This window comes from Cotesia glomerata, linkage group LG1 (assembly GCF_020080835.1).
Source record: "Cotesia glomerata isolate CgM1 linkage group LG1, MPM_Cglom_v2.3, whole genome shotgun sequence".
In the NCBI taxonomy this organism is placed as follows: domain Eukaryota; kingdom Metazoa; phylum Arthropoda; class Insecta; order Hymenoptera; family Braconidae; genus Cotesia; species Cotesia glomerata.
Window position 1 is genome coordinate 1,797,344 of NC_058158.1, and position 27,837 is coordinate 1,825,180.

The window sequence follows — 27,837 nt, forward strand, 5'->3', positions numbered from 1 at the left end:
AAGTATTACGGTAAAAATACAGCATTTATATCGTATAAATACCGAATCTTTACGGCATTTCCAAAACCGTGAGGGCTGTGATAGAATTTGGTATTTTACCATAAACGTTATTATAATGCAATATAATTAATGTAAATAATTTATAAAGATGATTTTTATTTATAAACAATCTTCAAATCATATGACATTGCAAGCGAAACAAATTCACTCAACAAAATATTTATTAACTGTTAATTAATAAATGTCCTTCCAAATAAATATTTATTGAATGTTCAAAAATATTTATTAAAATTTAATAATTTTCTTCAAATAAATTAAATTATTAATAGTTATTAAATCCTATCAGTGTATTATAAAAATATTTATAGCTGATAATTATAGTAATTAATAGCTGTGATAAAAGAATTGGACTTTGCCGTATGCAAAACTGTTTCATAAGATCCAAGGTTGACTCGCTAAAAAACAAAAAAATTTGAATTATTTAGCTACGGCCTTCTGGGAGCCAGTGGCTGTGGGAAGACTACCTTGCTGTCCTGCATCGTCGGAAGAAGACGGCTCAATTCTGGAGAAATATTCGTCCTCGGGGGGAAACCCGGGACCAGGGGCTCCGGAGTTCCTGGTAAACAGGTCGGATACATGCCCCAGGAGATTGCTTTGTACGGGGAATTTTCTATTCGAGAAACTATGATGTACTTCGGGTGGATCTTCGGAATGGACACTAATGAAATTGTAGAGAGATTGAGGTTTCTTCTTCAGTTTCTTGACTTGCCTTCGCAAAACCGGCTTGTCAAAAATCTCAGGTAGATTCAAAGTTCTTTTTTTTTTTTTTTGAAAATATTTTAATTAGTATTTTTAATAAAATAAATCAATAATTTTTATAAAAAATTATTTAGAGGATTTTTAATTATTAAAAAATATTTTTTTAACTAATAAATTATACAACATTAAAGTTTGCAGTCACTTGATAATTTTTTAATCTTATTTAACAAATAAATCTTTTTTGAAAAATTATTTTTAAAAAATTGCATTTATAATTTTTTTAAATTTCTACATGTTAATTTTTTTTTATTATAATTTATTTGTAAAAAAAATTCTAAAAATTATTAAACATCTTCTAAATTAATTCTCATATAAATTATTACAAAAAAAAAATATTAGAAAATAAAATTAATATAAAGAAATTTGAAGAAAGAAAAAATGCAATTTTTATAAAAAATAATTTAGCAGATATTTAATAATTAAAAAAATTATTTTTTTTTTTTAATTATTGCAAAAAAAATATTAGATAAATAAAATTGATATGAAGAAATTGAAAAAAATTAAAAATTCAATTTTTATAACAATTAATTTAGCAGATATTTAACTAAAAAATTTTTTTTAAAAGAAAATTATTGCAAAAAAATATTAAAAAATAAATTTGATATGAAGAAATTTGAAAAAATCAAAAATGCAATTTTTATAAAAATTAATTTAGAAGATATTTGAATAATTTAAAAAATAAATTGTAAAAAAATAAAATTGATATGAAGAAATTTAAAAAATGCAATTTTTATAAAAATTAAAATTATTAAAAAAAAAATGATCAATACTGCTAACTTTTTTTAACCGAATTAATTATGCTAATAGCGGCGGGCAGCAGAGACGAGTCTCCTTCGCCGTGGCACTTATGCATGATCCTGAACTGTTGATCCTAGATGAACCGACGGTCGGTGTCGATCCACTATTAAGACAAAGGTATGTATCTTAGAAGAATACATTATTTTAATATCGCTTGCAGTTTTTGTGACATTTGCGCTTCTATTTACGTTTCCACTCAACAAAAACCGATAAATGAAAAAAGGTTGACTCGGCTTGCGTCATACTTAGCAGAGACATCGATGGATTTTTTTGCACCGAGTTACAAGGCTTGTGAACAAGTTAAAGTGCAAGGAAATCGTCTTTATTCGCGAGTCGTCTGGAAAAAAAACAAGAATTTATAAGAAAAATATTGCCACTGTTTTATTTTAAATAACAAGTCTCATGAATGGAACATGATTTCGCGTTTTATTTATATAAACTTTTAAACCAAACATATTCAATTTATTTATACTTACTGATTTTTTTTTCTTATTTAACTTATAAGAAAATTGAATTGTCTGCAGTATTTGGAATCATTTGGTGCAAATCACTAAAGATGGAAACAAAACAGTCATCATTACAACGCACTATATTGAGGAAGCACGGCAAGCCCACACGGTAAATAAATTTCATTTTTTATTAGCTTACTTTAATGGAAAAGGTGTTACGTATTGCCGAGTCTCTTTTTGTCGGACTGGAAATAATAAAATTTATCAACAGATTGGTCTCATGCGAAGCGGAAGACTACTGGCCGAAGAATCACCAAGAGCTTTGTTGACAATGTATAATTGTGCATCTCTGGAAGATGTTTTTCTCAAATTATCAAGGAAACAAGGTCAAAGCACTCAACCTACCACGGAATTAAACATCTCTAATAATATTAGCATGGTAATTATTTAGCAATTTAAGCTAGAAGATTGTAAAAAGGTTTTAATTCATGGAAATTTATTTCAGGCTTCCTTAAACTGGGGTAAAAAGGACGAACCAGTTTATGTCACTGAAGAGTCTGGAGTGGTAGGCTTGAATTTTCATCAAAGTAAAGAAGTTCTTATTCATGATACTACTAATGGAGTTGGCAGTCATTATGATGTAAATATATTTTTTTTTTATTTATTTAAAAATTAATTTGAGTCAAAAGAAAAATTTTTTCATCAAAATTATCATTTTTAAAAGTTTTATTATTTAAAAAAAAAATTTTTTAATTTTTTTATTACAAAAAAAGAAGTTTGATCATTTTAATCATTTATTGATTTATTGATTTATCAATTAATTAATTTATTAATTAATAAGTTAATTGATTAATTAATTAATAAACTAATTGATTAATTAATTAATAAATTAATTGATTAATTAATTAATAAATTCATTGATTAATTAATTAATTGATTAATTAATTAATTAATTAATTAATTTATTTATTAATTAATTAATTTATTAATTTATTCATGAAAAAGAATGTATAAAATTAATTAAAATTTAATTAGGAAAAAATTAAAAATTAAAAAAAAAATTTTTTTATTACAAAAAAAAAATTTTTTTATTTTATTTATTACAAAAAAAAAATTCTTACACAAAAAAAAATTTTTTAAAAGCTAAAAATTATTTTTAAGCAATTTAAGCATGAATTTTTTTTTTTTGTGTTATTAAAGATTTTTTTGACTTGATTTAAAAATTTTTCTGATGATATTTTTGGTTCAAACTAATTATTTTACTAAGCAATAAATTTTAATAATTAATTATTTTTAGCTTAATGGAAAACCATTGCCAGGAGTCAAAAGCAATCCAAAAAAGCGTTCAAGATGTAGACCAATAAGTTGCAATTTTACAACTAGAGGAAAAATGAGAGCGCTGCTCCAAAAAAATTTTCTTCGTATGTGGAGAAATGTCGGGTAAGTTTTAAAAAAAATCCTTCAGAAATCTTGACAGTTAATCATTTAATTTTGAATCTTTAAAGGGTGATGCTGTTTATCTTCGCATTGCCGGTGATGCAGGTAATATTATTTTGTCTTGCCATCGGGCGAGATCCAACTGATCTCAAATTAGCAATAGTAAACCACGAGATGGATTGGGAGAACCAAACCTGTGACATACAATCTGGATGTATGGAGGGTAAATTAAGTTGTCGGTATTTAGAATTTCTGTCTAATAGGACCGTCATAAAGGTACGTTCCAGTCTGTAATTAGTTAATATTAATAATTATTATTGTCAAATATTAATAATGAGAATTATTTTCAAAAGGAGTATTACGAGTATCCAGAAGATGCTATAGAAGCAGTAAAATTAGGAAACGCATGGGGAGCTTTATACTTCACAGAGAACTTTACGGAGTCGCTTGTAGCGCGAATGGGTCTCGGGCAAACAGTGGATAACGAAACACTGGATCAAAGTGAAATTCGTGTTTGGCTTGATATGTCAAGTAAGATAAACTTATAAACTATAAATAAATAAAATTTTGCTTTATTAAATAATGAATTTTGTTAAATTGCACTGTACTTTCTTAAATATTCGCGATTTTGCAGATATAAGATCATCCCGATGTTACATTTATCAAGAGCTTTCATTTGAGTACCCACATGCATTTTGATATATTTTTCATATATACATATATATATAATATATATAAATATATGAAAAATTGATGTGGGTACTCAAATGAAAGGTCTTGATGAGTGTAACATCGGGATGAGCTTATATCTTCAAAAATATCATTAGTTGACAAGATAGCAAGTCATTTCTTAATTATTGACATTTTTTAACGAAACACTGGATCAAAGTGAAATTCGCGTTTGGCTTGATATGTCAAGTAAGATAAACTTATAAACTATAAATAAATAAAATTTTGCTTTATTAAATAATGAATTTTGTTAAATTGCACTGTACTTTCTTAAATATTCGCGATTTTGCAGATATAAGCTCATCCTGATGCTACACTCATCAAGAGCTTTCATTTAAGTACCCACATAAATTTTTCACATATTTATATATATATTATATATATGTATATATGAAAAATATATCAAAATGCATGTGGGTACTCAAATGAAAGGTCTCGATGAGTGTAATGTCAGAGTGAGCTTATATCTTAAAAACTATCATTATTTGACAAGATAGTAATGTCAGTTCTTAATTATTGACATTTTTTTAGATATAAGCTCATCCTGATGTAACGCTCATTAAGAGCTTTCATTTGAGTACTCACATGCATTTTGATATATTTTCATATATACATTTATGTAATATATATAAATATATGAAATATATGAAAAACTAATGTGGGTACTCAAATGAAAGGCCTCGATGAGTGTAACATTGGGATGAGTTTATATCTTTAAAAATGTCAATATTTCACAAGATACAAGGTCATTTCTTAATTATTGATATTCTTTAAGATATAAGCTCATCCCAATGTTACACACATCGAGACCTTTCATTTGAGTACCCACTTGCATTTTTGACATATTTTTCATATATAATAATATAAATAATATATATAAATATATGAAAAATTGATGTGGGTACTCGAATGAAAGGTCTTGATGAGTGTACCATCGAGATGAGTTTATATCTTAAAAAATGTCAATATTTCACAAGATAAAAGGTAATTTCGTAATTATTGATATTTTTTAAGATATAAGCTCATCCTGATGTTACACTCATCAAGAGCTTTCATTTGAGTACCCACATGCATTTTTGATATATTTTTCATATATACACATATATAATACATATAAATATATAAAATATATGAAAAATTGATGTGGGTACTCAAATGAAAGGTCTTGATGAGTGTAACATCGGGATGAGCTTATATCTTTAAAAATGTCAATATTTCACAAGATACTATGTCATTTTTTAATTAAGTATCTAGAGAATAATTTAAAATAAGATGTAATATTTAATATTTAATCTTAGATCAACAAATTGGGCTGATGCTGGCACGGAATCTTCAATACACCTACCGAGACTTCGCCAAATCACTGCTCAGAGAGTGTGAGTACAACGAGAAGCTAGCTGACGTCCCGATACAATTTTCTGACCCGATCTACGGAAGTAACGACCCGAGTTTCACCGATTTCGTCGCTCCTGGTGTAATTCTCACGTAAGACTTTGATAAATATTTATTACTCCGAGATCTTGAGCAAGAGACATTAATGAGACGGTGTTATTTAATTTAATTTATCTTCACTGTTTCTTTTAGAATTGTATTTTTCTTGGCGGTCGCTTTGACATCCTCGTCGCTGATAATCGAGCGGCTGGAAGGCTTGCTGGATAGAAGCTGGGTGGCAGGAGTGACGCCTGGAGAAATTCTCTTTTCTCATGTCGTTACACAATTCGTTGTAATGTGTGGCCAGACAGCGCTCGTACTCATATTTATGATTCTTGTCTTCGGAGTCGAGTGTAATGGCGACATTGGTTGGGTAATCATACTAACTATTCTTCAAGGTCTCTGTGGCATGTGTTTCGGTAAGATTAACTCTGTCAAAGAAATCTTTTATTCTATTCTTAGAAGTTTATTAAATCCTCGTTGTTTGCTGCTATTAAGTTATCTTTAATATCCATGATAATGATGATGTTATTATATTAATAGATTGATTGATGAATTACTTTTTAGGATTCGTTATATCGGCTATTTGTGAACTTGAAAGGAATGCCATTCAACTGGCGTTAGGTAGCTTTTATCCGACACTTTTGCTCAGTGGTAAGTTGATTTATTATCATTTTTAATTTATTTATTTTTATTACTCTGACATTATCAATTATATATTGAGAAAAAAATTTATTTAAAAAAAAATTAACAATTTTGTAATCAGGAATAACTTTTTAAGTTTTATTTATTAAGTGAAGAGATAAGAATTATTTTCATAGTAATTTTCTTCTTGAAAAAAAGTTTTCTTCTTTGGAAAAAAAAATTTACAAGTTTGTCTAAAATTATTTTTTCTTTCCAAATTAAATAAAGAAAACTAGCAACTTTGCATTCACTACGTGACTGCCGTGATAAAAAATTAAAATTTTGCTTCATTAAATAATGACTTTTGTTAAATTGCACTGTAATTTTTTAAATATTCACGTTTTTAAAGATATAAGCTCATCTTGATGTTACACTCATCAAGAGCTTTCATTTGAGTACCAACATGCATTTTCATATATTTTTCATATATACATATATATAATATATATTTTAAAGATATAAGCTCATTCTGATGTTACGCTCATCAAGAGCTTTCATTTGAGTACTCACATGTATTTTTGATATATTTTTCATATATACATATATATAATATATATAAATATGTAAAATATATGAAAAATTGATGTGGGTACTCAAATGAAAGGTCTTGATGAGTGTAACATCGGGATGAGCTTATATCTTCAAAAATATCATTAGTTAATAAAATAGCAAAGTCAGTTCTTAATTATTGACATTTTTTAAGCTATAAGCCCATCCTGATGTTACACTCATCAAGAGCTTTCATTTGAGTACCCACATGCAATTTTGATATATTTTTCATAAATACATATATATAATATATAAATATATAAAATATATGAAAAATTGATGTGGATATTCAAAAGAAAGGTCTTGATGAGTGCAACATCGGAATGAGCTTATATCTTTAGAAATGTCAATAGTTCACGAGATATAAGGTCATTTTTTAATTATTGACATTTTTTGAGATATAAGCTCATTCCGATGTTACACTTATCAAGAGCTTTCATTTGACTACCCACATGCATTTTGATATATTTTTCATAAATACATATATATATAATATATATAAATATATAAAATATATGAAAAATTGATGTGGGTACTCAAATGAAAGGTCTTGATGAGTGTAACATCGGGATGAGCTTATATCTTTAAAAATGTCAATAGTTTACAAGATACAAGGTCATTTTTTAATTATGTAAATAGACTGGCCAAAAAATTTTGCTTATTTTCTTAAAAATATAGATTACTGTGACAAAATTTATATTTCTTCACAAAAGAAATAAAATTGTTTTTAAAATTTTAAACAAATTAATTTACTTTGAAAACAATATCTAATTTTTTCAAAAGAATTTTTTTCTCTCAATGTATAATACTGAATTTAATAGACATTTGTCAAATTTTTGGATTTTTATAAACAAAATTCCACAGCTAAAAATTAAAAAAAATATTTTTTTTTAACAATTTATTTATAATAAATATAAAAAAAAAATGTTAAATGTCTGAATTCAGTATCTGAATGCTTGATCGGACACTATCAGGTCAATTACTTAAATCAACTGTTTAGTTAATAATAATTTCCAATTTCTTAATCGCTTATTCAAACATTCTGTTTCTTAAGGTGTTATTTGGCCAGTCGAAGGAATGCCAACAGTATTACGATATATATCCCACGGCTTACCATTGACCATGGCAACGACCTCGCTAAGATCAATGTTAACAAGAGGATGGACGATAGTAGAGCCAGATGTTTACAAAGGCTTTATTTCGACGGTGATATGGATTGCCATATTTTTAACTATCAGTATGCTGGTCCTAAAGTTTAAACGTGGTTAGGCTTTTAAAATTTCTCATAAAATAATTTTTAGTTTGAATAATATTGTAGATTAATTAAATTTTACATCGACACGATGTCAATGTAATTTTTATAATAGATAATTAAATTTCTAAAAATGTTTAGGATCTTTTAATTAAAATTGTTGTATCAAAGCAGTATCCACGACATCTTGCGCTGATATTATTGTTTATTCCATATATATTTTTATCTAGTATAATAGCGTTTATTTTAATAGATATAAGATATTATGGAAAATTATTTTAACATCTGAAAATTTTTTAGCTAAGAATTATTTATGGTATTTGTAAATACAGATGTGGATAATTATTTAATCAGTGTATGATTCTATTGCTAGCATGAATGTATTTTCTGCAGAAATTTGTATAAATAATAATTTACAAAAAAATTTTAATTGTTATAGTGAACAATTGCGTGTTGCTCATTAATTATTATTATTATTTTTATTATATAAATATATTTTTTGTCAGTAGTTAATAGTAAAATTAATTATAATTTTAATATGTATACTTGCCTTTAACTCGAGTGAACAATTAAAAATTATAAATTGTAATCCAACGTTGTAAATATTTTGATATACATTTATTTACTAAACAAATAAAAATTTACATATTTTAAAACTTATAAAACAACTCGATAATTTTCTTCTTCCGTAAACCATTCCTTACTTTGTTGCACAGTATATTTCCAGTACTCTGCAAACATATAATAATAATAATAATCAAACTAGCAACCTTGCAGTCACTACGTGACTGCATTTTGATATATTTTTCATATATATAATATATATTTTAAAGATATGAGCTCATCCTGATGTTACACTTATCAAGAGCTTTCATTTGAGTACCCACATGCATTTTTGATATATTTTTCATGTATACATATATATAATATATATAAATATCTAAAATATATGAAAAATTGATGTGGGTACTCAAAAGAAAGGTCTTGATGAGTGTAACATCGGGATGAGCTTATATTTTTTAAAATATCATTAGTTGACAAGATAGCAAAGTCAGTTCTTAATTATTGATATTTTTAAAGATATAAGCTCATCCCGATGTTGCAGTCATTAAGAGCTTTCATTTGAGTACCTACATGCATTTTTAATATGTTTTTCATATATACATATATATAATATTTATAAATATATGAAATATATGAAAAATTGATGTGGGTACTCAAATGAAAGGTCTCGATGAATGTAATGTCGGGATGAGCTTATATCATTAAAAATGTCAGTAGTAGTCAAGATACACGGTCATTTCTTAATTATTGACATTTTTAAAGATATAAGCTCATCCCGATGTTGCAGTAATTAAGAGCTTTCATTTGAGTACCTACATGCATTTTTAATATGTTTTTCATATATACATATATATAATATTTATAAATATATGAAATATATGAAAAATTGATGTGGGTACTCAAATGAAAGGTCTCGATGAATGTAATGTCGGGATGAGCTTATATCATTAAAAATGTCAGTAGTAGTCAAGATACACGGTCATTTCTTAATTATTGATATTTTTAAAGGTGTAAGCTCATCTCGATGTCCACTCATCAAGAGCTTTCATTTGAGTTCCCACATGCATTTTTGATATATTTTTCATATATACATATATATATAATATTCATAAATATACATATATATAATAAATACATGAAAAATTGATGTGGGTACTCAAATGAAAGGTCTTGATGAGTGCAACATCGGAATGAGCTTATATCTTCAAAAATGGCAATAGTTCACGAGATACAAGGTCATTTCTTAATTATATATCTAGAGGCACAACTCCAGATCAAGAATTTTCCAACAATACTAAATTTAACCATAAAAACCCATTTCATCATATAAATACACGCCACAAAATTTTGCTTATTCTTTTAATAATATAAATAAAATAATAAAAAATTAAACAAAAAAAGTACTTACTTATATAACTTTGTAAATTTTCAGCAAGGCCACCGTACTCGGCAGGCAGTTGCTGCTTAGGAATACTTGAAAAAAAATCTTCACTGGTCTTAGAGTAGACATTGACTTTTGTACGCATTTTATGACTCATAAAGCTTTTAAATATGTTTAAAATTCCATTAACGTAAATGGGCGCGTTAATGAAATTGAGGGAATTTATTTTAACTGGATAGCATCCTTGCCAAGAGTGTACGAGTCGTTGTATCACTCTCGGTGTCATTTGAAGACCGTGGCCTAAAGTGACATTGCTCATATCGAAGATTACAATCACTCCGATCGTTGAAACTGTCATATTATCTTTTATAGCGACGTCTAATATCATTTTACCTGTCTTCAATATTGTAAAAATAAAAATAATTTTATTTACAATCAAATAAATTTATATAATCTCTGTTTAATCTATTCTACCTTGATAACATTTGCTATTTTATGCTTGTAAGGGTCATGAATACTGACACGTATAATTATTATCATTTTTTCTCCATCGTTTTGCTGTTTCAAAGGTATAAATACACTGAAAATATTTTTTACATTAATAATCTCAAAATAAAAATTTATTTAAATTCTCTAAATTATAAAAAAACTTTGACATTAAAGTTAGCAGTTATTTGATAATTTTTTAATTTTATTTAACAAACATTTTTTTCTGAAAAATTATTTTTAAAAAATTGCATTCATAATTTTTTTTAATTCCTACATGTTAATATTTTGTTCTCATTTTTGTTGCAATAATTTATTTGTTAAAAAAAATTTTTATAATTATTAAATATCTGCTAAATCTATACTTTTCTTATATTTATCATAACTACATTCCAAATTTAAGAAAAACGATTTTTTCTTAATATTTGAAATTATTTAAATTTTATATCTTCATTATTCATCCGTGTACTTAATTATAATTTTTTTTTTTGTATACTTTTGCCATTTGGATACTGCCTTGGCATCGAAATTAAATAATTAATAAATATAATACTAAAGTTAGCCGTCGTTTTTAATTTTTTTTTCATTAATTAATTTAGAACAAAAAAATATTTTTTAAAAATTGCACGTACAGTTTTTCAAGTTTTTTACAAATGAAAACTTTTTATTTTTTTTGTAATAATTTTTTCAATAAAAAAAATTTTAAAAATTTTTAGATGGCTAACTTAATTAATAAATAATAACACTAAAGTTAGCCGACGTTTTAAATTTTTATATTTTTTTCTATTAATTAAATTAAAACAAAAAAATATTTAAAAAAAATTGCACTTATAGTTTTTTAAGTTTTTTACAAATGAAAATTTTTTTTTATTTTTCTGTAGTGATTTTTTCAATAAAAAAAATAATTCTAAAAATGTTTAGATGTCGGCTAACTTAATTTTCATAATATTTTATTCTAATTTTTTTTGCCATAATTTATTTGTTAAAAAAAATTTTTAAAATTATAAAATATCCGCTAAATTAATTATCATAAAAATTTTACCCTAAATCTAGCAACTCTTCAAGCTCTGGTAAAAATGGATCTCTATTATCAAACCATTCGGGATACTTGGATCTCTGAGCGTAGTAATTATAAATTTTTTCTTGCGTCTTCGTTACATCATAATTACAGCACCTTAGAAATTGTAATAAAGTGAATTCATCTAAACAAAAAAAGTAGCAATAAATAATTTTCTAGAAAAAAAAATTAGGAAAACGGTTGACCCTAAAGGCCATCCCTGCAACTTCCCGCTAATTCCGTTAATACCTGGCCGCTTTTTTGAGCTCTTCGAGCTCAAAAGTACAATCTGTGTGTTGTTTTAAGCTCTCCGAGCTCAAAAAGATACCTTTTCTATGCTTTTGAGCTCTTTGAGCTCAAAAGTCTGATAGAAGTTTCATGGAACACTATTTTTTGAATGTTCATACCGCAATAACTTTTGAATGAATGAACCGATTTTTACGCGGTTGGCGGCATTCTACGTAGTTTTTTAAGCCTTATAAATAATTTCTAAGTTTCAATTGGTCAAACTATAAATTTCGGAGTAACTCTGAAAAAACACTTTTTTCGGTTTTCTTTCGTTCACGATATCTCTCGAACGAATCAACCGATTTTGACCAGCTTGGTGGCAATCGACGTGGTTTTATGATGTTAAGAGCTGATTAGTTTTTGGAATCGATCGGTAGAGCTGTTTGAAAGTTATTCCAAAAAATGTCGAAGTTATGTTGAAAAAATCCTTATTTCCAAATATTTCGTCGAGGATATCTCTCGAACTAATCAACCGATTTCCACGTTTTCGGCGGCAATCGACGCAGTTTTTTAACCTCTGAAATTATTCTATATCATCAAAAACGATCCGAGAAGAAATGACGAAGTTATGTGAAAAAAACAGTTTTTTCGGTTTTATTTCGTTCACGCTATCTCTCGAACGAATCAACCGATTTTGACCGGATTAGCGCCGATCGGCGTGGTTTTTTGACGTTAAGAGCTGATTAGTTTTTGAAATTGATCGATCGAGCCGTTTAAAAGATATTCCAAAAAAACCACTTTCAAAAATGATTTTTTTCTAATTTTTTTTGAGATTTTTCAAAATTTCTCAAAATCTATCGGTCCGAATCGGTTCAAATTCTCAGGAAATCTAAGTTTGGCGAAGCCCTTTCGAATGGCACCAACCGCGATGAAATCGGTTCAACCGTTCAAAAGTTATAAGTGATTCACATACTTACACACACACACACATACATACAGACATAGTGACAACCTCGCGGGGATAGTCAGGGAAGCTTCCTGTGACCTTCAAACGTCGAGATCTGATGAAAACTCAATTTTTGCAAAACGGGGTGAAAACAATAACTTCCCGATTTTTGAAAATCTGAGATTTTTAGCGGGAAGTTAAAAGCCGCTATTAAAATTAAAATTAAAATTACAATTTCAATTCAGTGACATAATCTTGACATGTAATGTACTTACCTGTACGAGCGTACAGCTTATTATTAGAACGAACCCACTGTCTAATTTCATCAATCTTCTTAGCAACTGTCTCGTCATCTTCATTTGACAGGTCAATAGAAGCAAAGCTCTTTTCACTTTGCGGACTTTGTACATTGCTTTGTGATGAACTCAACATTTGAACTCTTTGTGTTCAAATGACTTTGTTGTGATAGGCAATTATTTAAATACCTTCACTTAAATTATTTTCCACTATTTTTTTTAATTTTACTTCTTAATAACACTTTAATATTTAAAAATAATAGTCACGCTCGATTTTAATAACACTGTAATAATGATGGAGTATATATAGAAAACTAAAACTTGTGGGCGTAAGGAAATTTGATAAGTGTTCGTTGGTGCGTTAATAAAACATTTTATCAATTTATCACAAAGAAAATAAATAAGTCCGCGGTCAATGTACAAGTATATTATTCATCATGTTTTTTTTTAAAATATGCGCTTAATTTTTTTTTATCTAAAATATTTATTGAAGGTCTTATTAATTTAATATCACATTAAAGTTAGCAGTCTTAACCATTTTTTTATTTTTTATCATGACATTAAAGTTAGCAGCCACTTGACCATTTTTTAATTTTTTATAATAAATAAATTTGCTCCGAAAAATTATTTCTAAAAAATTGGATTTTTTATTTTTTTAATTTTCTAAATGTCAATTTTTTTTCTGATTTTCTTTGACATAATTTATTTGTTAAAAAAATTTTTTAAATTATAAAATGTCTGCTAAATTAATTTTCATTTTTTCATCATGATAAATTTAGATGACATTAAAGTTAGCAGCCACTTAACAATTTTTTAATTTTATTTAACAAAAAAATTTGTTCCAAAAAATAATTTTTGAAAAATTACATTTTTTAGACTTTAAAATTTTCAAATGTCAATTTTTTTTGCCATAATTCATAAAAATTTTTAAATATATGCTGAATTAATTTTCATTAAATTTAGCAGATATTTAATAATTTTTAGAATTTTTTTTTAACAAATAAATTATGGCAAAAAAAAAATGACATGTAGAAATTTTAAAAAATTAAAAATGCAATTTTTTAAAAATAATTTTTTGGAACAATTTTATGAAAATTAATTTAGCATTAAATAATTTTTAAAATTCTATAACAAATAAATTATGGCAAAAAAAAATTATTAAAAAAAAATTGACATTTGAAAATTAAAAATCCTATTTTTTAAAAATGATTTTGTGGAATAAATTTTTTTGTTAAAAAAAATTTTTAAAATTTTCTAGTGACTGCTAAACTTTAATGTCATTAATTTTTTTTTAACAAAAAAAATTTTTATGAAAAATTATAAAAAAAAAATTGCATTTTTAATTTATTAAAATTTCTAAGGGTCAATTTTTTTTCCTAATTTTTTTTGCCATAATTTATTTGTTAAAAAAATTATTAAATATCTGCTAAATTAATTTAATTATATAATTATAATAATAAATTAATTCATTAATAATTGACAATTTTTTTTAATAAAAAAAAACTTCATTAAAAAAAATAAATAATAAAAATTGACTCACCCCAGAACATTCTAAATTTGGCAACAGCTGACTAACCCCAAAATGACAGCTGTCACCTCGCTGACATTTGTCTAAATAACTTGACCTCTCACTTAAAAAAAAACTCAACTTGTACGATATTTTTAATTGATGATTAATAAATGAGATAAAAATAGTTCCACACGTGGTATGTTTAAATTATTGTCCGTTAAGTATCAGCTGTACCGACAACTTTCCCTCTCAATTATTTAAAACTCCAGAATCTCCGGTGGCGGCAGCACCGTACGGTGAAGAAATTAAAATTGGATGCGCGCGCATCTCGAAATAAATATGTGTGACTTGTCATTCTATACACACATGGAAAATGAAACTTTTTCCTAAGTTATGTGTGGAGGCATCTAAAAATAAACAATATACTGGGCACAGATGTTCATAGGGACGTTATATTATACAATTTTAAATTTTTGTTTTAAATTACTTAACAGTGGCTTGGAGACCGCACGGATTATTTAGCATAGAGGTAACATTTATTTTATTATTTTATTTATAATTAACTTAACCTAAAATAATTATTTAAAGAAAGTGTATTTTTAGATAAAAAACAATTTTAATTGATAATTAATCTATTTTTTTATGACATTAAATTTAGCAGTCGCTTGAAAATTTTTTGATTTTTTTTTAATAAATAAATTTGTGCTCCGAAAAATCATTTTTAAAAAATTGGATTTTTTTTTTTAATTTTCTAAATGTCAATTTTTTTTGACAATTTATTTATTAAAAAAATTCTTAAAATTATAAAATGTCTGCTAAATTAATTTTCATGTTTATATGACATTAAATTTAGCAGCCGCTTGAAAATTTTTTTTAATAAATAAATTTGCTCCGAAAAAATTATTTCTAAAAAATTGGATTTTTTTTTTAAATTTTCTAAGTGTCAATTTTTTTCTCATTTTTTTTGACATAATTTATTTATTAAAAAAATTCTTAAAATTATAAAATGTCTGCTAAATTAATTTTCATAATTTTTATATTTTAATTTTATAATTTATTTATTTTATATTTTTATTTTATAATTTTCATATTTTTTTTTTTTAATTTTCAATTAAAATAAAGTGAAAATAAATAGTGTAATAATTATAATAAAAATATTAATGAGTTAATATTAAATTAGATATGTCGAATGAAGATCGGATAAGATTTATATTGTCAGATTTGGGCAAAGCAACACTAAGAGGAGTAAAAAAGTGCCCAAAATGCGGAACATTAACCGGATCAAGAGGATTGTCTTGTAAAAATAAATACTGTGATGTTATCTTCAAAGAAAGTGGAGACAGGTGTAAATTATCAACCAAGGCATGTAAATTAATTACAAATTCTCTGGCTCAAATATTTTCAATAAGAATCCGCGGTAAGGGTCCACATTACCGAGGATTCGTTCAGTTGCCGGTTGTCAATGCGACAGTACAAAATGACATGACGACAGTCATCACCAAGACCTCGTCACTGTGCTTCGTTGAGAGCTGTCAAAAGAGCTTTGACACCGGAGTGCTCCAGTGTCACGAGGAAGACAAGGATGCTGATAAGGATGAAGTTTCTTCAACTTGTCAGCATATCCAGGCTGCCTACAAGTGCTACGCGGAAGCGCAGCCATTGCCTCTGAAAAATTCTTTATTGTCGACGCTGAATGTTAGCTGCGAGATGAAGAAAAAAATTTGGTGCCTGGCTACTGAATCGATTGGTCCACTAGTGCAGAGGATATCTAAAAATATAATGGCTGTTAAGTGTAAGGCTTCGCCTAAACATCCACTCGGTTATTTGCACATTATTTTTTTTACTATTAAAGTTAAAGATAAAACGGAGTTTAAATATACTTGCGAGTGTCCTAATCCTGTAAGTTATCCTCTATTAATTTTATTTTTATGACACTGTAATTAAATGACATTTGACAATTTTTTTATTTTTTTATTTTTTTTTTGAAAAAAAAGGTCTAGAAAATTAGTTAAAAAAAATTGAATTTATAATTTTTTAGAATTTTTAAAGATGAAATTTATTTTAAAAATTGGTAATATTTGCAAGTGGGGTCAACGATTTTAATTTTATTTTTATGACACTGTAATTAAATGACATTTGACAATTTTTTTATTTTTATTTTTTTTTTTTTTTAAAAAAAGGTCTAGAAAATTAGTTAAAAAAAATTGAATTTATAATTTTTTAGAATTTTTAAAGATGAAATTTATTTTAAAAATTGGTAAATATTTACAAGTGGGGTCAACGATTTTAATTTTCATTTTTTTGAACGAAATTTCTATTCGATTTTATTGATATAATTTTTTTTTAAATAAATAAAAAAAATCAGAAGACTAAAACGGTTCAAAACAATTGATTTAAAAAATCGTTTTCAATAATACTAGTGTTATTGTTATAAAATAACAGATTGTAATTTAAATATATAATAAGAAAAAAAAAATAAATAAAAAAATGAACAATTTGAAAAAAAAAAGTTGATTATCACAATTTTAACAAATTTTCAAAAAAATTTATAAATTTAGAAAAAAATTGTGATACTCAACTTTTTTTTTTTAATTGTTAGTTTTTTTATGTACTTTAAAAAAAAAAAAAAATATTTCAAAAACATTAAAAAAAGATAAAACAGAAATTGTATCCAAAAATGTGAGAGCCAAAATTTTTTCCAACTTTTGAAGGCAAAAAAGCTATCGAAATCTTTATTTTTTTTTCGCGACATAATAAAAAAAATTTTATGTTATGGCCCAAACTGGGGTTGACCCAAATTGCAAATAAATTACGAATTATTTTTTAAAAATTGCATTAATAATTTTCTAGAATTTTTAAGTATGAAATTTATTAAAAAAAATTTTTTTTGCTGTAATTTATGTGTTAAAAAAATCTAAAAATTATCAGATGTCTTTTAATTTAAATATCATTATTTTTTTAAATATTTATTATTAAAATTGTAATTGTTTTTTTTTTTAGAATGACTCAAAAGCAAATGATAAAAATACGGATAAATCGACTGTAAGTTATTTATTTATAAATTAATAATTAATGGTATTAATTATTGTTGTTTTTTTTTAGTCAGAGTCTAAGACAAAGGATAAAAAATGCGTACATTTTTACGCAAGTATTTGTGCCTTTAAAAGCGACCCGAAATTATGTGAAGAGTTTGACTACTACATAAATATGGACGAGAATGAGCGCAAAGAACAAAAACAGCGTGAGCAGGAAATGAGGAAGCAATTAGAATTGCAGAAGAAGCAGCAGCTAAATGAAACAAGTCTGCAACAAGATGCTGATAAATTAATTGAAATAGGTACGTACTAAATGACAATTTGTTTTTTTGGAAAAATAAATTTAATATTGTTGTTAATAAAATTTTCCCAGATTTTATTAACAATATTTTAACAGATTTTGGATCTTTGGATGATCACCATTTACTTATTCTGGATGACGCATTCAATGAGTCTCAAGGGTTTGATGAAAAACTGGATATAGACAGTATACCAATTGATCCAAATATACTTCAGAGTAGTATTGGAGAGATGAATATTAACCAAGACGAATTGACAAACAGTATCGATGATGTGGTAAGTGAATATTTTAAAACTTTAGTTTACAATTATTTTTGATTAATATTAACTAGCAACTTTGTAGTCATTATATGACTGCCGTGACTTGTGAACTATAACTAATAATAAATAAAATTTTGCTTTATTAAATAATGAATTGGGTTAAATTGCACTGTACTTTCTTAAATATTGACACTTTTAAAGATATAAGCTCATCTTGATATTACACTCATCAAGATCTTTCATTTGAGTACCCACATGCAATTTTGATATATTTTTCATATATACATATATATATATATATATATATATATATATATATATATATATATATATATATATATATATATATATAAATATATGAAAAATTGATGTGGGTACTCAAATGAAAGGTCTTGATGAGTCTAACATCGGGATGAGCTTTTATCTTTAAAAGTGTCAATAGTTCTCAAGATACAAGATCGTTTCTTAATTATGTTAAATTGTCTGTACTTTCTTAATTATTGATATTTTTAAAGATGTAAGCTTATCCCGATGTTACACTCATCAAGAGCTTTTATTTGAATACCTACATGCATTTTCATATATTTTTCATATATACATATATATAATATATATAAATATATGAAAAATTGATGTGGGTACTCAAATGAAAGGTCTTGATGAGTGTAATATCGGGATGAGCTTATATCTTTAAAAGTGTCAATAGTTCTCAAGATAGAAGGTCGTTTCTTAATTATGTTAAATTGCTTTGTACTTTCTTAATTATTGATATTTTTAACGATGTAAGCTCATCCTGATGTTACACTCATCAAGAGCTTTCATTTGAGTACCCACATGCGTTTTCGATATATTTTTCATATATACATATATATAAATATATGAAAAGTTGATGTGGGTACTCAAATGAAAGGTCTCGATGAGTGTAACATCGAGATGAGCTTATATCTTTAAATATATCACTAGTTCACGAGATACAAGGTAATTTTTTAATTATGCATCTAAAATGAGAGCATTTTTGAATACAGCATAAATACTTTTCATCATAAATTAACTAGTGACCAAAAAATTTCGACCACAAAATTTTGCTTATTCTCTTAATAATATAGATTATTATTTTCAGATTGATGCTAGTTTAGGAGAGTCGACCTTCGCAGATTTACAAACAACAAATATTGTTGATCAATCCCTGACTGTTTCTAAATACATTATTAATGATGAAGAGAATGGATATTTATTTAATAACGACTATAGTGTACATACATATATTGATGACCAAAATATAGGATTAGAAAATATAGATGGAACGAAAGTTAATGCAAACAAATTTAGTACAACTAAACGTAAAAACATAAATATTGTTGATGTCAGAACGTTACCTAACAGTAAAATGATATCATCGATAAAACGCAAGCTAGATAATGTGAATGAATCCTCGGATTTCGGTACTATTAGTTCTGTAATTAGAGATAGTCATGATGAAAAAATCGTACAAAGCAACAAAGCTAGTCAATTAAATGTGAAGAGAGCTAGGACAAACCACCTAGTGATAAAGAGGCGTAATAATCAGTACAAGAAAAATGAAAATTGTCATGAGAATGTTAATGAGAGTAATCTTAATGTGTCTTTTATAAAATGGCTATCATCGGTCACTGAGAGGATAAATCAGACGATGCACTTCCAGTTCAATGGCAAACCCGAGCCGCTGGTTTTCCACGTGCCTCAGGTATTTTTTGATTGCTTGCGCGAGCGAATCTCCTGTGGCGGCAAAAAAAAGCGGCTACCTAATTCGATCACCGCTTTTGTTAGAACGGACGCAGTGCCTCTGGGCACTTTTACCAAGTACACCTGGTTAATAACTAATATATTTCACGTCAAGAGTATTTTCGAGACTCCGATTATCCCCCTGGAGATTACTCGGAGCTTCATTCAAAATTCTGATGGTTCTTATGAATTATATAAGCGACAAGAGACGGATATTGATCACTTTAAAAAAACTGATAGAAATGCTTTGATAAAACCTTTGGAATTAAAAACATTTTTAAAAGTTGGTACGTGTATTTGGTAATAATAATAATAATAATAATAATAATAATAATAATAATAATAATAATAATAATAATAATAATAATAATAATAAAAATAATAATAATAATAATTCCTGGTCTGAGCGTTCCGAATTATTTTTTCAGTAACCGAAAAAAAGTTCACTGAGTAAAAATTAACTTCTTTGCTGAATCTTAATTAAAAATAAAAAATTTTTAATTATTAGATATATTCACCCGAGGATGGTATTGAGTTCTCATACCGACAATAATGTGGTGAAAATAAATTTAATAAATAAAAATTTAATGAAAAATTAAATTAGTCTAACATCAATTTGGATTGGGGAAAATGGCTTTGAAATATAGAACTCTTTAAATAATAATAATAATAATAATAATAATAATAATAATAATAATTGACGTGACACCGGTGCTGCCTTATCTGCCAGGAGATATTCCCCAGGTTGTTGAGAATGACAGTTGCAAAATTTATTGGAACATGCCGTTTGCAACAACTCGGCGGATAGATCACAACAAACCTGATATTGTGCTCTTCGACAAGGCTACTCGTGACATTTATGTCATTGAGTTCTCGGCCCCGGCTGAATACAACATCTCAGCCAAAGAAGAGCACAAAAGACAGATATATCAGGATCTCCTGTTTGAAATTGGCAAACTTTACCCAGGTTACCGTGTCAAGCTCGTCGTCCTGATTGTTGGCGTCCTCGGAGGGATGAAACAGTCTTTTGTATCCTCACTTGCCAGAGTTCCAGCTTGCTCATCAAAAGCTGAATTCTTGGCGGTCAGGATGCAGAAGGCTGTCATACTAGGTTCCCTCCGTCTACTTAGGAAAATGACTTTGGCCTGCTGTGATCACTAACCGCCTTGTTGTGCGGAGTGGTCCAGCAGTAATGGATGGAGCTCAGGCTGGGCCCTCGGAGAATCGGACTCCGGGGACAACCCCCCTGAGCATTTAATAACATTTAATAACATAATAATATAATAAAAATAATAATAATAATAATAATAATAATAATAATAATGATAATAATAATAATAATTATTCATTTAGCCATCACTATTCTATTGTACAACAATTAAATAAATTTTCACATTTAATAACAATATTTATAATATTTCCTGGAAGGAAATACAATGAAATGATTAATTTCAATAATGAATATATTATTGCTTATCTTTAAGACCTCTAGATCAAAAAAATTTTTAATTTTTATTCCAAGTAGATCATTTTTTCATTGAAAGAAAAAGTGCCACTAATGGGGTCTTTTACCTTATAAAATTTACGACAAATTCACATCTTTAGTACATATTTTTGATATAGGTAAAAGCCCCAATGATGATCATGTACCAGTATATGATCACTTCATGTATTTGTATACCTATATTTGTGAATATAGATATACAAATACATGGAGTGATCATATACTGGTACGTGATCATCTATTGGGGCTTTACCTTATTTTTCAGCAACCTTTTTGAATATATTTATTCTATTCTCTGTTTTGATCTCACTTGGTAATTGATTATAATAATTGAAACCCTTCAGGATAATTGCTCCATATTTTGTTACAAAAGAAAAAAAAATTTTTTTTCGGGTCTATTTTTTCCGGGATTCTTAAATAATAATTTAATTATTAAAATTCTTTTAAATTTAAATATTCAAATTATTTTGTTAATTTTTGATCTCATAAATAATTAATGGCACTTAAGAGCTTTGATTATTTTTTAATGCATAAATAAATAAATTTAAATTTTTATTGAAAATTGATTTTTTTCTTTTTTTTAGGATATACGTCACCGAATCAACGAGAACCGACGCCGTTTGTAATCGAGTGGATACCAGACCTACTACCTGTATCCAAAATAGGAGAATTGAGGATAAAATTTGAATTTGATCATAAAAAAAAATGATCCGACTGATCGCGAGTTGAGAAAATCCCGCTAGACATATATACAATTATTTATTTTTATTATTAAAAATAATCTCATGAACCAAGTACAATTATCTTATTTAAAACCAATGATTTAATATATATATTTAATTATATTTACTACCAGTCAACCTTGCAGTACTTTGAATTTAGTCATTTATTTATATAAAATCTATTTTATTTCCATGACATTAAATTTATTTCGAAATAATTCAATGAATTATGTATATATCTATAATTATTATTATGATTGTTGTTATTATTATTATTATTATTATTATTATTATATAAAATAAATACATTTATACATGGTAAAAAGTTCAAAAAATAATTTATAATATTATTTATACTAAAATTAGCCAATAATCTAATGAAAATTAATTTAGCAGATATTTAATAATTATAAGAATGTTTTTAACAAGTAAATTATGGCAAAAAAAATTCTTTTAATTAAAAAATGTAATTTTTTTTTAAATAATTTTTTGGAACAAATTTATTTGTTAAAAAAAAATTAAAAATTTATAAAATTACTACTTATTTCAATGTTATTAATTTATAAAAACTAAATTAGAATATAATTGATCATTTTAAGATTTTTTGTAACAAGTAATTATGGTAAAAAAAAATTAGAAAAATAAGTTGACGTAGAAATTAAAAAATTCAATTTTTTTAAAAATGATTTTTGAAACAAATTTAAAAAAAAAATTAAAAATTTATAAAATTACTACTTATTTCAATGTTATTAATTTATAAAAATTAAATTAGAATATAATTGATCATTTTAAGAATTTTTGTAACAAGTAAATTATGGTTAAAAAAAAAATTATAAAAAAAATTGACGTAGAAATTTTAAAAATTTAATTTTTAAAAAATAATTTTTTAGAACAGATTTTTTTGTTAAAAAAAAAAAAAAATAATAAAATTATTAATTTTAATATTATTAATTTATAAAAATTAAATTAGAACATAATTGATCATTTTAAGATTTTTTGTAACAAGTAAATTATGGTAAAAAAAAAAATTAGAAAAAAAATTGACGTAGAAATTTTAAAAATTTAATTTTTAAAAAATAATTTTTTGGAACAAATTTTTATGTTAAAAAAAAATAAAAAATTTATAAAATTATTACCAATTTTAATATTATTAATTTATAAAAATTAAATTAGAATATAATTGATCATTTTAAGAATTTTTGTAACAAGTAAATTATGGAAAAAAAAATTAGAAAAAAAATTGACATAGAAATTAAAAAAATTCATTTTTTTTTTAAATAATTTTTTGGAACAAATTTTTTTGTTAAAAAAAAATTAATGAAATAATTACTAATTTTAATGTTTAGTGTTTAATTTAAATACCAGTTTAATGTTTAATTAATTTAAAAGATATTTGATAATTTTTTAACAATTGAATTATAGAAAAAAAAATTGATGTAAAAATTAAAAAAAATTAAATGCAATTTTTAAAAAATTATTTTTCTTTAACAAATAATAAAGTGCTAATTTTAATGCCATAAAAAAAATTGTCAGGTTTTTTTAATCAATAAAAATGATAATTAAAAAATTGCACTTAAAATTAAAGAAATGTTCTACATGTCAAATTTGAACTTATAATTATTTTTCAATGATCAGCTGATTAAATTATGATAAATTATTAAACTCAGCAAAGTATTCCAGCTCTTCTATTTTTATTAATTTATTTAACATATTTTTATTTCTTTTTCAGATATTCCTATTCCGTATCCTACTTATATTTTCGGAGCGCTATAACTCGGTATATTTATATATCCATAATAGTATATATACTTTGTCATGTTTCCAAGCTACTAGAGTCAAGCCGGAGACTGATAATAAAACCGTGTGATAAAAAAACTAAAAAGTGAGTTAATAAAAAAATAATTACCTTTTAATAAATAAATAATAAATAATAGCAGGATAAAAAACAAGTAATTGAAAAAGTTGGTTTGTGAACATAATGGTGAGCTTGCAATGCGCGATAATAGTTTACCAACCAGCGTGAGAGTAGTTAGAAGAAGGGCGCGTACGGCATATAGAAGAGAGCGGAAGTCACTGATGACGTACAACTCTTCTATGTAGTGTACAATATGTGCTTAGAAGCGGGTAGCGGTCTTCCATTTTCTCGAGGCTTTCGACCAACATAGAGCACGTGTTTGTTGCCGGTCGCTCTTTATTCTCATCGCATTTAATTAAACCTTCAATATACTTTTGTTAACAATTAACTAACCTTGTTGACGTCCTCGAGCTCCGTAATTACTCCGATTATTTATTTGTTGTAACTAATTAAGTTGTAATAAATAATGAATCCTGAAAAGCTTAAAAAGTTACAAGCACAAGTTAGGATTGGAGGTAAAGGTACACCTCGTCGTAAAAAGAAGGTAATTACTTATATTTTAATTAATTAATTAAAATTACTTGACGTTAAAAAATTTTTTTATTGAGAAAAAAATTTTTTTGTTAAAAACTTCAAAAATTATAAGTGTAATTTTTTAGTTATTTAATAAATTAAAAAAATTAAAAATGTCGGCTAATTTTATTATTTTTTTTTTAATAATTAAATTAAAATTTAAAAAATTTTTTTTGATAAAAAATTTTTAAATGTGTTAATTTAATTATTTATTTAATTAATGTAAAAATTATTGGTTAGATTTTAATTTTTGTCTCAATGATTAGACAAAAATTAAATTATAATTGTTATCATGATAATAATTGTATTTTAATGATGATTCATATCAAGTATTTTTATTATTATTATTATTAATATTATTGTTGTTGTTATGTTTGATTTTTATTAATTGTTTTAAAATAATTATTAAGGTAATGTAATTAATTAATTAATTAATTAATAATTGTGTCAGGTTGTCCACGCGACCGCCGCGACAGATGACAAGAAACTGCAGAGCTGTCTGAAGAAGCTCTCGGTGAACACGATCCCCGGGATCGAGGAGGTCAACATGATCAAGGATGACGGTACGGTAATTCATTTTAACAACCCAAAAGCTCAGGCGAGCCTCAACGCAAACACCTTCGCTATCACCGGGCACGGCGAGAACAAACAAATCACAGAAATGCTTCCGGGCATACTGAGCCAGTTGGGCCCAGAGGGCTTGACCCAGCTCAAAAGATTGGCAAGCACGGTGGCTGGCAGTGCTGTTGGCAAAGCCACCATGGAGGAGGATGATGAAGTGCCGGACTTAGTTGAAAACTTTGATGAAGCAAGCAAGGAAGAGGTAATTTTATTTTAATTAATTAGTTTTTATTATTTCATTTTTCAAGTTAATTAATAGATTTATTTTTTATTTTTTTGACATTTGTTTAATTTAGAAAAATATTTTTTTAATTAAATTATATATTTAAAAAAAATTCATTCAATAATTTGTGTACTAAAAAAATTTTTTTTAATTAATGTACTGAAAGAAAATTTTTAAATAATTTATATATTTTTTATTTATTTAGAAAACGCCAATCGGCAATATACATTCATGGTATTACAATAAAAAAAGAAAATAGATCATTTATAAATTTATAATTTCAAGGAAATGATAATTTCATATTTTAAAGATTAACAAAAATATATAGTTTATCCGTTGAGATTAAGAAAAAAAAATTATTTAAAATAAGTATCAAATTTTCCTATTTTGGAAAAATTTTAGTTTCTAAAAATAAAAAGATCTATATATACATATGCATATGTTTATTTTTAGAAGTCAAACATCTGCTATTTAATAAATTAGAAAATTGTCAAAGAAAATTTTTTGTTACTCTAAATAATTTTTTAAGCCTAAAAAAAATAATTAAATTTTAATATTTTATTTATTTTGTTAATTTTATTGGAAATGGTATCTTCCCGTTAAAACATTAGAAATTTATTATTTTCAGTAAAAAAAATTTTTTTTTTCTTATGACTAGTTAAATTTTCGTTTAAAAATTTTATTTTTAATAAATAAAAAATTTATAAAATTAAATTCTCCAAAATTATCACTTTTATGTTTACATTTTAATTTATAGAAAAATATTTATGATAAATCTCGTGTCAATTTAATCTTACCTTATTTTTATTGTTTATTTTTTAACAAACATTTATTAATTTTATTGAATTTATTAATTTATTTACTTTGTTAATTTTTATTTATTTTATTAATTTTTTTATTTTGTTAATTTTTTTTGATTTTTTTATTTTCTTATTTTTTTTTTAGTTTTTTATTTTGTTAATTTTTATTGATTTTTTTATTGTGTTAATTTTTATTAATTTTTTTAATTTTTATTGATTTTTTTATTTTGTTAATTTTTATTTATTTTTTTATTTTGTTAATTTTTATTTATTTTTTATTTTGTTAATTTATATTAAAAAAAAATTAAATTTTTATTAATTAATTGTAATAAAAATAATTTATTTACTTAAAAAAGGTTGTTACAAAGAAAGAAGTTGAAGAAACTGACAAAAATGCAGCTGACAAAAAAGAAATCATTACACCAGTAGAAGAGAAAAAAGAAGCAATAGTTAAATCTGATGCTTAAAATGGTAATTTTTAAACTTGTAAATTAATAAATTACTTATTGTCAAAAAAAATAAAAATAATTAATAATTATTTATTTATCTGCAGATACTCACCGGTAAAATAAATGGCTGAGTTAACAAACATTAATTGCTTAAGTGAAGATAATTTGTAATTGTATCAAACAATTCAAATCTTTAAACCTTGTGTTATACAATTATAATAATGATAAAAAAATAACAGTTTAAGTGGAAACAAAATAAAAAAAAACAAAATCGTTGGCCACATCTCTATAACAATAAATTTTACGATACTAAATAGAATTTTTTTTTTACGTAATCTAAACTAATCTGTACAATATAACTTGTTAAAAAAAAAATTGCATGGATGCATTGTAAAGTGCTCTAGTAAGAACAATAGGAATTTAAATCCCGCCGAGAGGTAGACCATTGTATTGCGACTTGTAAGTATTCGGACTAAATTTTAAAACTTTAAGTGCGTAGTAGCATTTAATATATATATATAAATATTATATTCTCGATAACTCCATATATAATAATAATAATAATAATAATAATAAAAAAGTACATCACTGTATAATGTGCGATTTAATTAAGTGCTTGTTACAAGTGAGGATTATTGAAGGTATAAAAATTAAATTCTTTTAATAAAAATTGTAATTACCGTATTTAAATCCTAATTATTAAACTTGTTTATATTTTTATTTTTCCTTCATTATATTTCTTCTTTGTGAAAAAATAATTAGAGTCAATAATTTTATAGCTTATGAATAAATTAAATGTTAAGTAGGATAATTAAGGGAGCAAGTAACATCCAATTACCAGCTTTCAATAAAATTTAACTAATTGTACTGCTTGCATTACAATTATAATAGCTGCAATTTTGCAGCTTATGTTATATCGCGTGCCTAATGCCAAAAGGGCGTATAAAAAGTTGTACGCCCTTTTGGCTTTGCAAAACCAAAAGGGCGTATAATTTTTTTTTTTTTTGGTGCCAATCCTTTTGTAAACATGTTCTAAGCCTAAAAATGAAAAAAAAATTTCCAAAGCCAAAAGGGCGTATGTCTCAAGTTATACGCCCTTTTGGCTTTAGTACACTGA

General features: G+C 25.4%; 4 protein-coding genes and 1 long non-coding RNA gene across 7 annotated transcripts in view; 3 read left to right on the top strand and 2 right to left on the bottom strand.

Annotated features, from left to right (window-relative positions):
- LOC123275087 (ABC transporter G family member 20) overlaps positions 1 to 8,808 on the top strand; it is a 28,723-nt gene extending 19,915 nt beyond the window's left edge. The window contains exons 3-14 of the mRNA XM_044743003.1: positions 486 to 800; positions 1,627 to 1,734; positions 2,142 to 2,235; positions 2,338 to 2,505; positions 2,572 to 2,706; positions 3,364 to 3,506; positions 3,572 to 3,779; positions 3,857 to 4,034; positions 5,531 to 5,717; positions 5,817 to 6,082; positions 6,231 to 6,317; positions 7,951 to 8,808. Of these exons, the coding sequence (XP_044598938.1) occupies positions 486 to 800; positions 1,627 to 1,734; positions 2,142 to 2,235; positions 2,338 to 2,505; positions 2,572 to 2,706; positions 3,364 to 3,506; positions 3,572 to 3,779; positions 3,857 to 4,034; positions 5,531 to 5,717; positions 5,817 to 6,082; positions 6,231 to 6,317; positions 7,951 to 8,165 (2,104 nt within the window). The 3' untranslated portion in view covers positions 8,166 to 8,808. The remainder of the gene's footprint in view (positions 1 to 485; positions 801 to 1,626; positions 1,735 to 2,141; positions 2,236 to 2,337; positions 2,506 to 2,571; positions 2,707 to 3,363; positions 3,507 to 3,571; positions 3,780 to 3,856; positions 4,035 to 5,530; positions 5,718 to 5,816; positions 6,083 to 6,230; positions 6,318 to 7,950) is intronic.
- Positions 8,752 to 13,477, bottom strand: LOC123275104 (retinol-binding protein pinta-like). Its single transcript, XM_044743027.1, has 5 exons — positions 13,086 to 13,477; positions 11,622 to 11,781; positions 10,568 to 10,673; positions 10,121 to 10,490; positions 8,752 to 8,879 (listed from the first exon to the last, which is right to left on the bottom strand). Exons 1-5 carry the CDS (start codon positions 13,240 to 13,242, stop codon positions 8,806 to 8,808), a joined length of 867 nt encoding a protein of 288 aa, XP_044598962.1. The 5' UTR covers positions 13,243 to 13,477; the 3' UTR covers positions 8,752 to 8,805.
- Positions 13,478 to 14,645: 1,168 nt separating this feature from the next.
- Positions 14,646 to 14,949, bottom strand: LOC123275120. The gene is made up of 2 exons (XR_006511635.1): positions 14,810 to 14,949; positions 14,646 to 14,731 (listed from the first exon to the last, which is right to left on the bottom strand). It is a non-coding gene; the product is annotated as an uncharacterized LOC123275120 (long non-coding RNA).
- A 41-nt stretch (positions 14,950 to 14,990) lies between these two features.
- On the top strand, positions 14,991 to 22,206 carry LOC123275090 (uncharacterized protein C2orf42). Of its 3 annotated transcripts, none has more exons than XM_044743010.1 (7): positions 14,991 to 15,145; positions 15,797 to 16,515; positions 17,617 to 17,658; positions 17,719 to 17,953; positions 18,025 to 18,227; positions 19,333 to 19,935; positions 22,062 to 22,206. In XM_044743010.1, the coding sequence occupies exons 2-7, from the start codon at positions 15,799 to 15,801 to the stop codon at positions 22,101 to 22,103; spliced, it is 1,842 nt and encodes a 613-aa protein (XP_044598945.1). In that variant the 5' UTR covers positions 14,991 to 15,145; positions 15,797 to 15,798; the 3' UTR covers positions 22,104 to 22,206. The 3 variants fall into 3 exon arrangements, with proteins under 3 accessions (XP_044598945.1, XP_044598942.1, XP_044598944.1); XM_044743007.1 differs by having other exon boundaries at positions 14,992 to 15,145; positions 19,333 to 20,260; XM_044743009.1 differs by having other exon boundaries at positions 14,992 to 15,145; positions 18,049 to 18,227; positions 19,333 to 20,260.
- A 2,111-nt stretch (positions 22,207 to 24,317) lies between these two features.
- Positions 24,318 to 27,413, top strand: LOC123275109 (transcription factor BTF3 homolog 4). Its single transcript, XM_044743034.1, has 4 exons — positions 24,318 to 24,598; positions 25,079 to 25,450; positions 26,628 to 26,742; positions 26,825 to 27,413. Exons 1-3 carry the CDS (start codon positions 24,521 to 24,523, stop codon positions 26,736 to 26,738), a joined length of 561 nt encoding a protein of 186 aa, XP_044598969.1. The 5' UTR covers positions 24,318 to 24,520; the 3' UTR covers positions 26,739 to 26,742; positions 26,825 to 27,413.
- Positions 27,414 to 27,837: the final 424 nt, after the last annotated feature.

Excerpts from the sequence above, each read along its gene's own strand:
- LOC123275104 (XM_044743027.1), bottom strand. The coding sequence starts at position 13,242 with ATGTTGAGTTCATCACAAAGCAATGTACAAAGTCCGCAAAGTGAAAAG. Across the intron at positions 10,491-10,567 it reads AAATAGCAAATGTTATCAAG|ACAGGTAAAATGATATTAGA; the intron begins GTAGAATAGATT and ends ACAATATTGAAG. Across the intron at positions 8,880-10,120 it reads AAATTTACAAAGTTATATAA|AGTACTGGAAATATACTGTG; the intron begins GTAAGTACTTTT and ends ATATGTTTGCAG.
- LOC123275090 (XM_044743007.1), top strand. The coding sequence starts at position 15,799 with ATGTCGAATGAAGATCGGATAAGATTTATATTGTCAGATTTGGGCAAA. Across the intron at positions 18,228-19,332 it reads CAAACAGTATCGATGATGTG|ATTGATGCTAGTTTAGGAGA; the intron begins GTAAGTGAATAT and ends TATTATTTTCAG. Across the intron at positions 20,261-22,061 it reads AAAAACATTTTTAAAAGTTG|GATATACGTCACCGAATCAA; the intron begins GTACGTGTATTT and ends TCTTTTTTTTAG.
- LOC123275109 (XM_044743034.1), top strand. The coding sequence starts at position 24,521 with ATGAATCCTGAAAAGCTTAAAAAGTTACAAGCACAAGTTAGGATTGGA. Across the intron at positions 24,599-25,078 it reads CACCTCGTCGTAAAAAGAAG|GTTGTCCACGCGACCGCCGC; the intron begins GTAATTACTTAT and ends TAATTGTGTCAG. Across the intron at positions 25,451-26,627 it reads ATGAAGCAAGCAAGGAAGAG|GTTGTTACAAAGAAAGAAGT; the intron begins GTAATTTTATTT and ends TACTTAAAAAAG.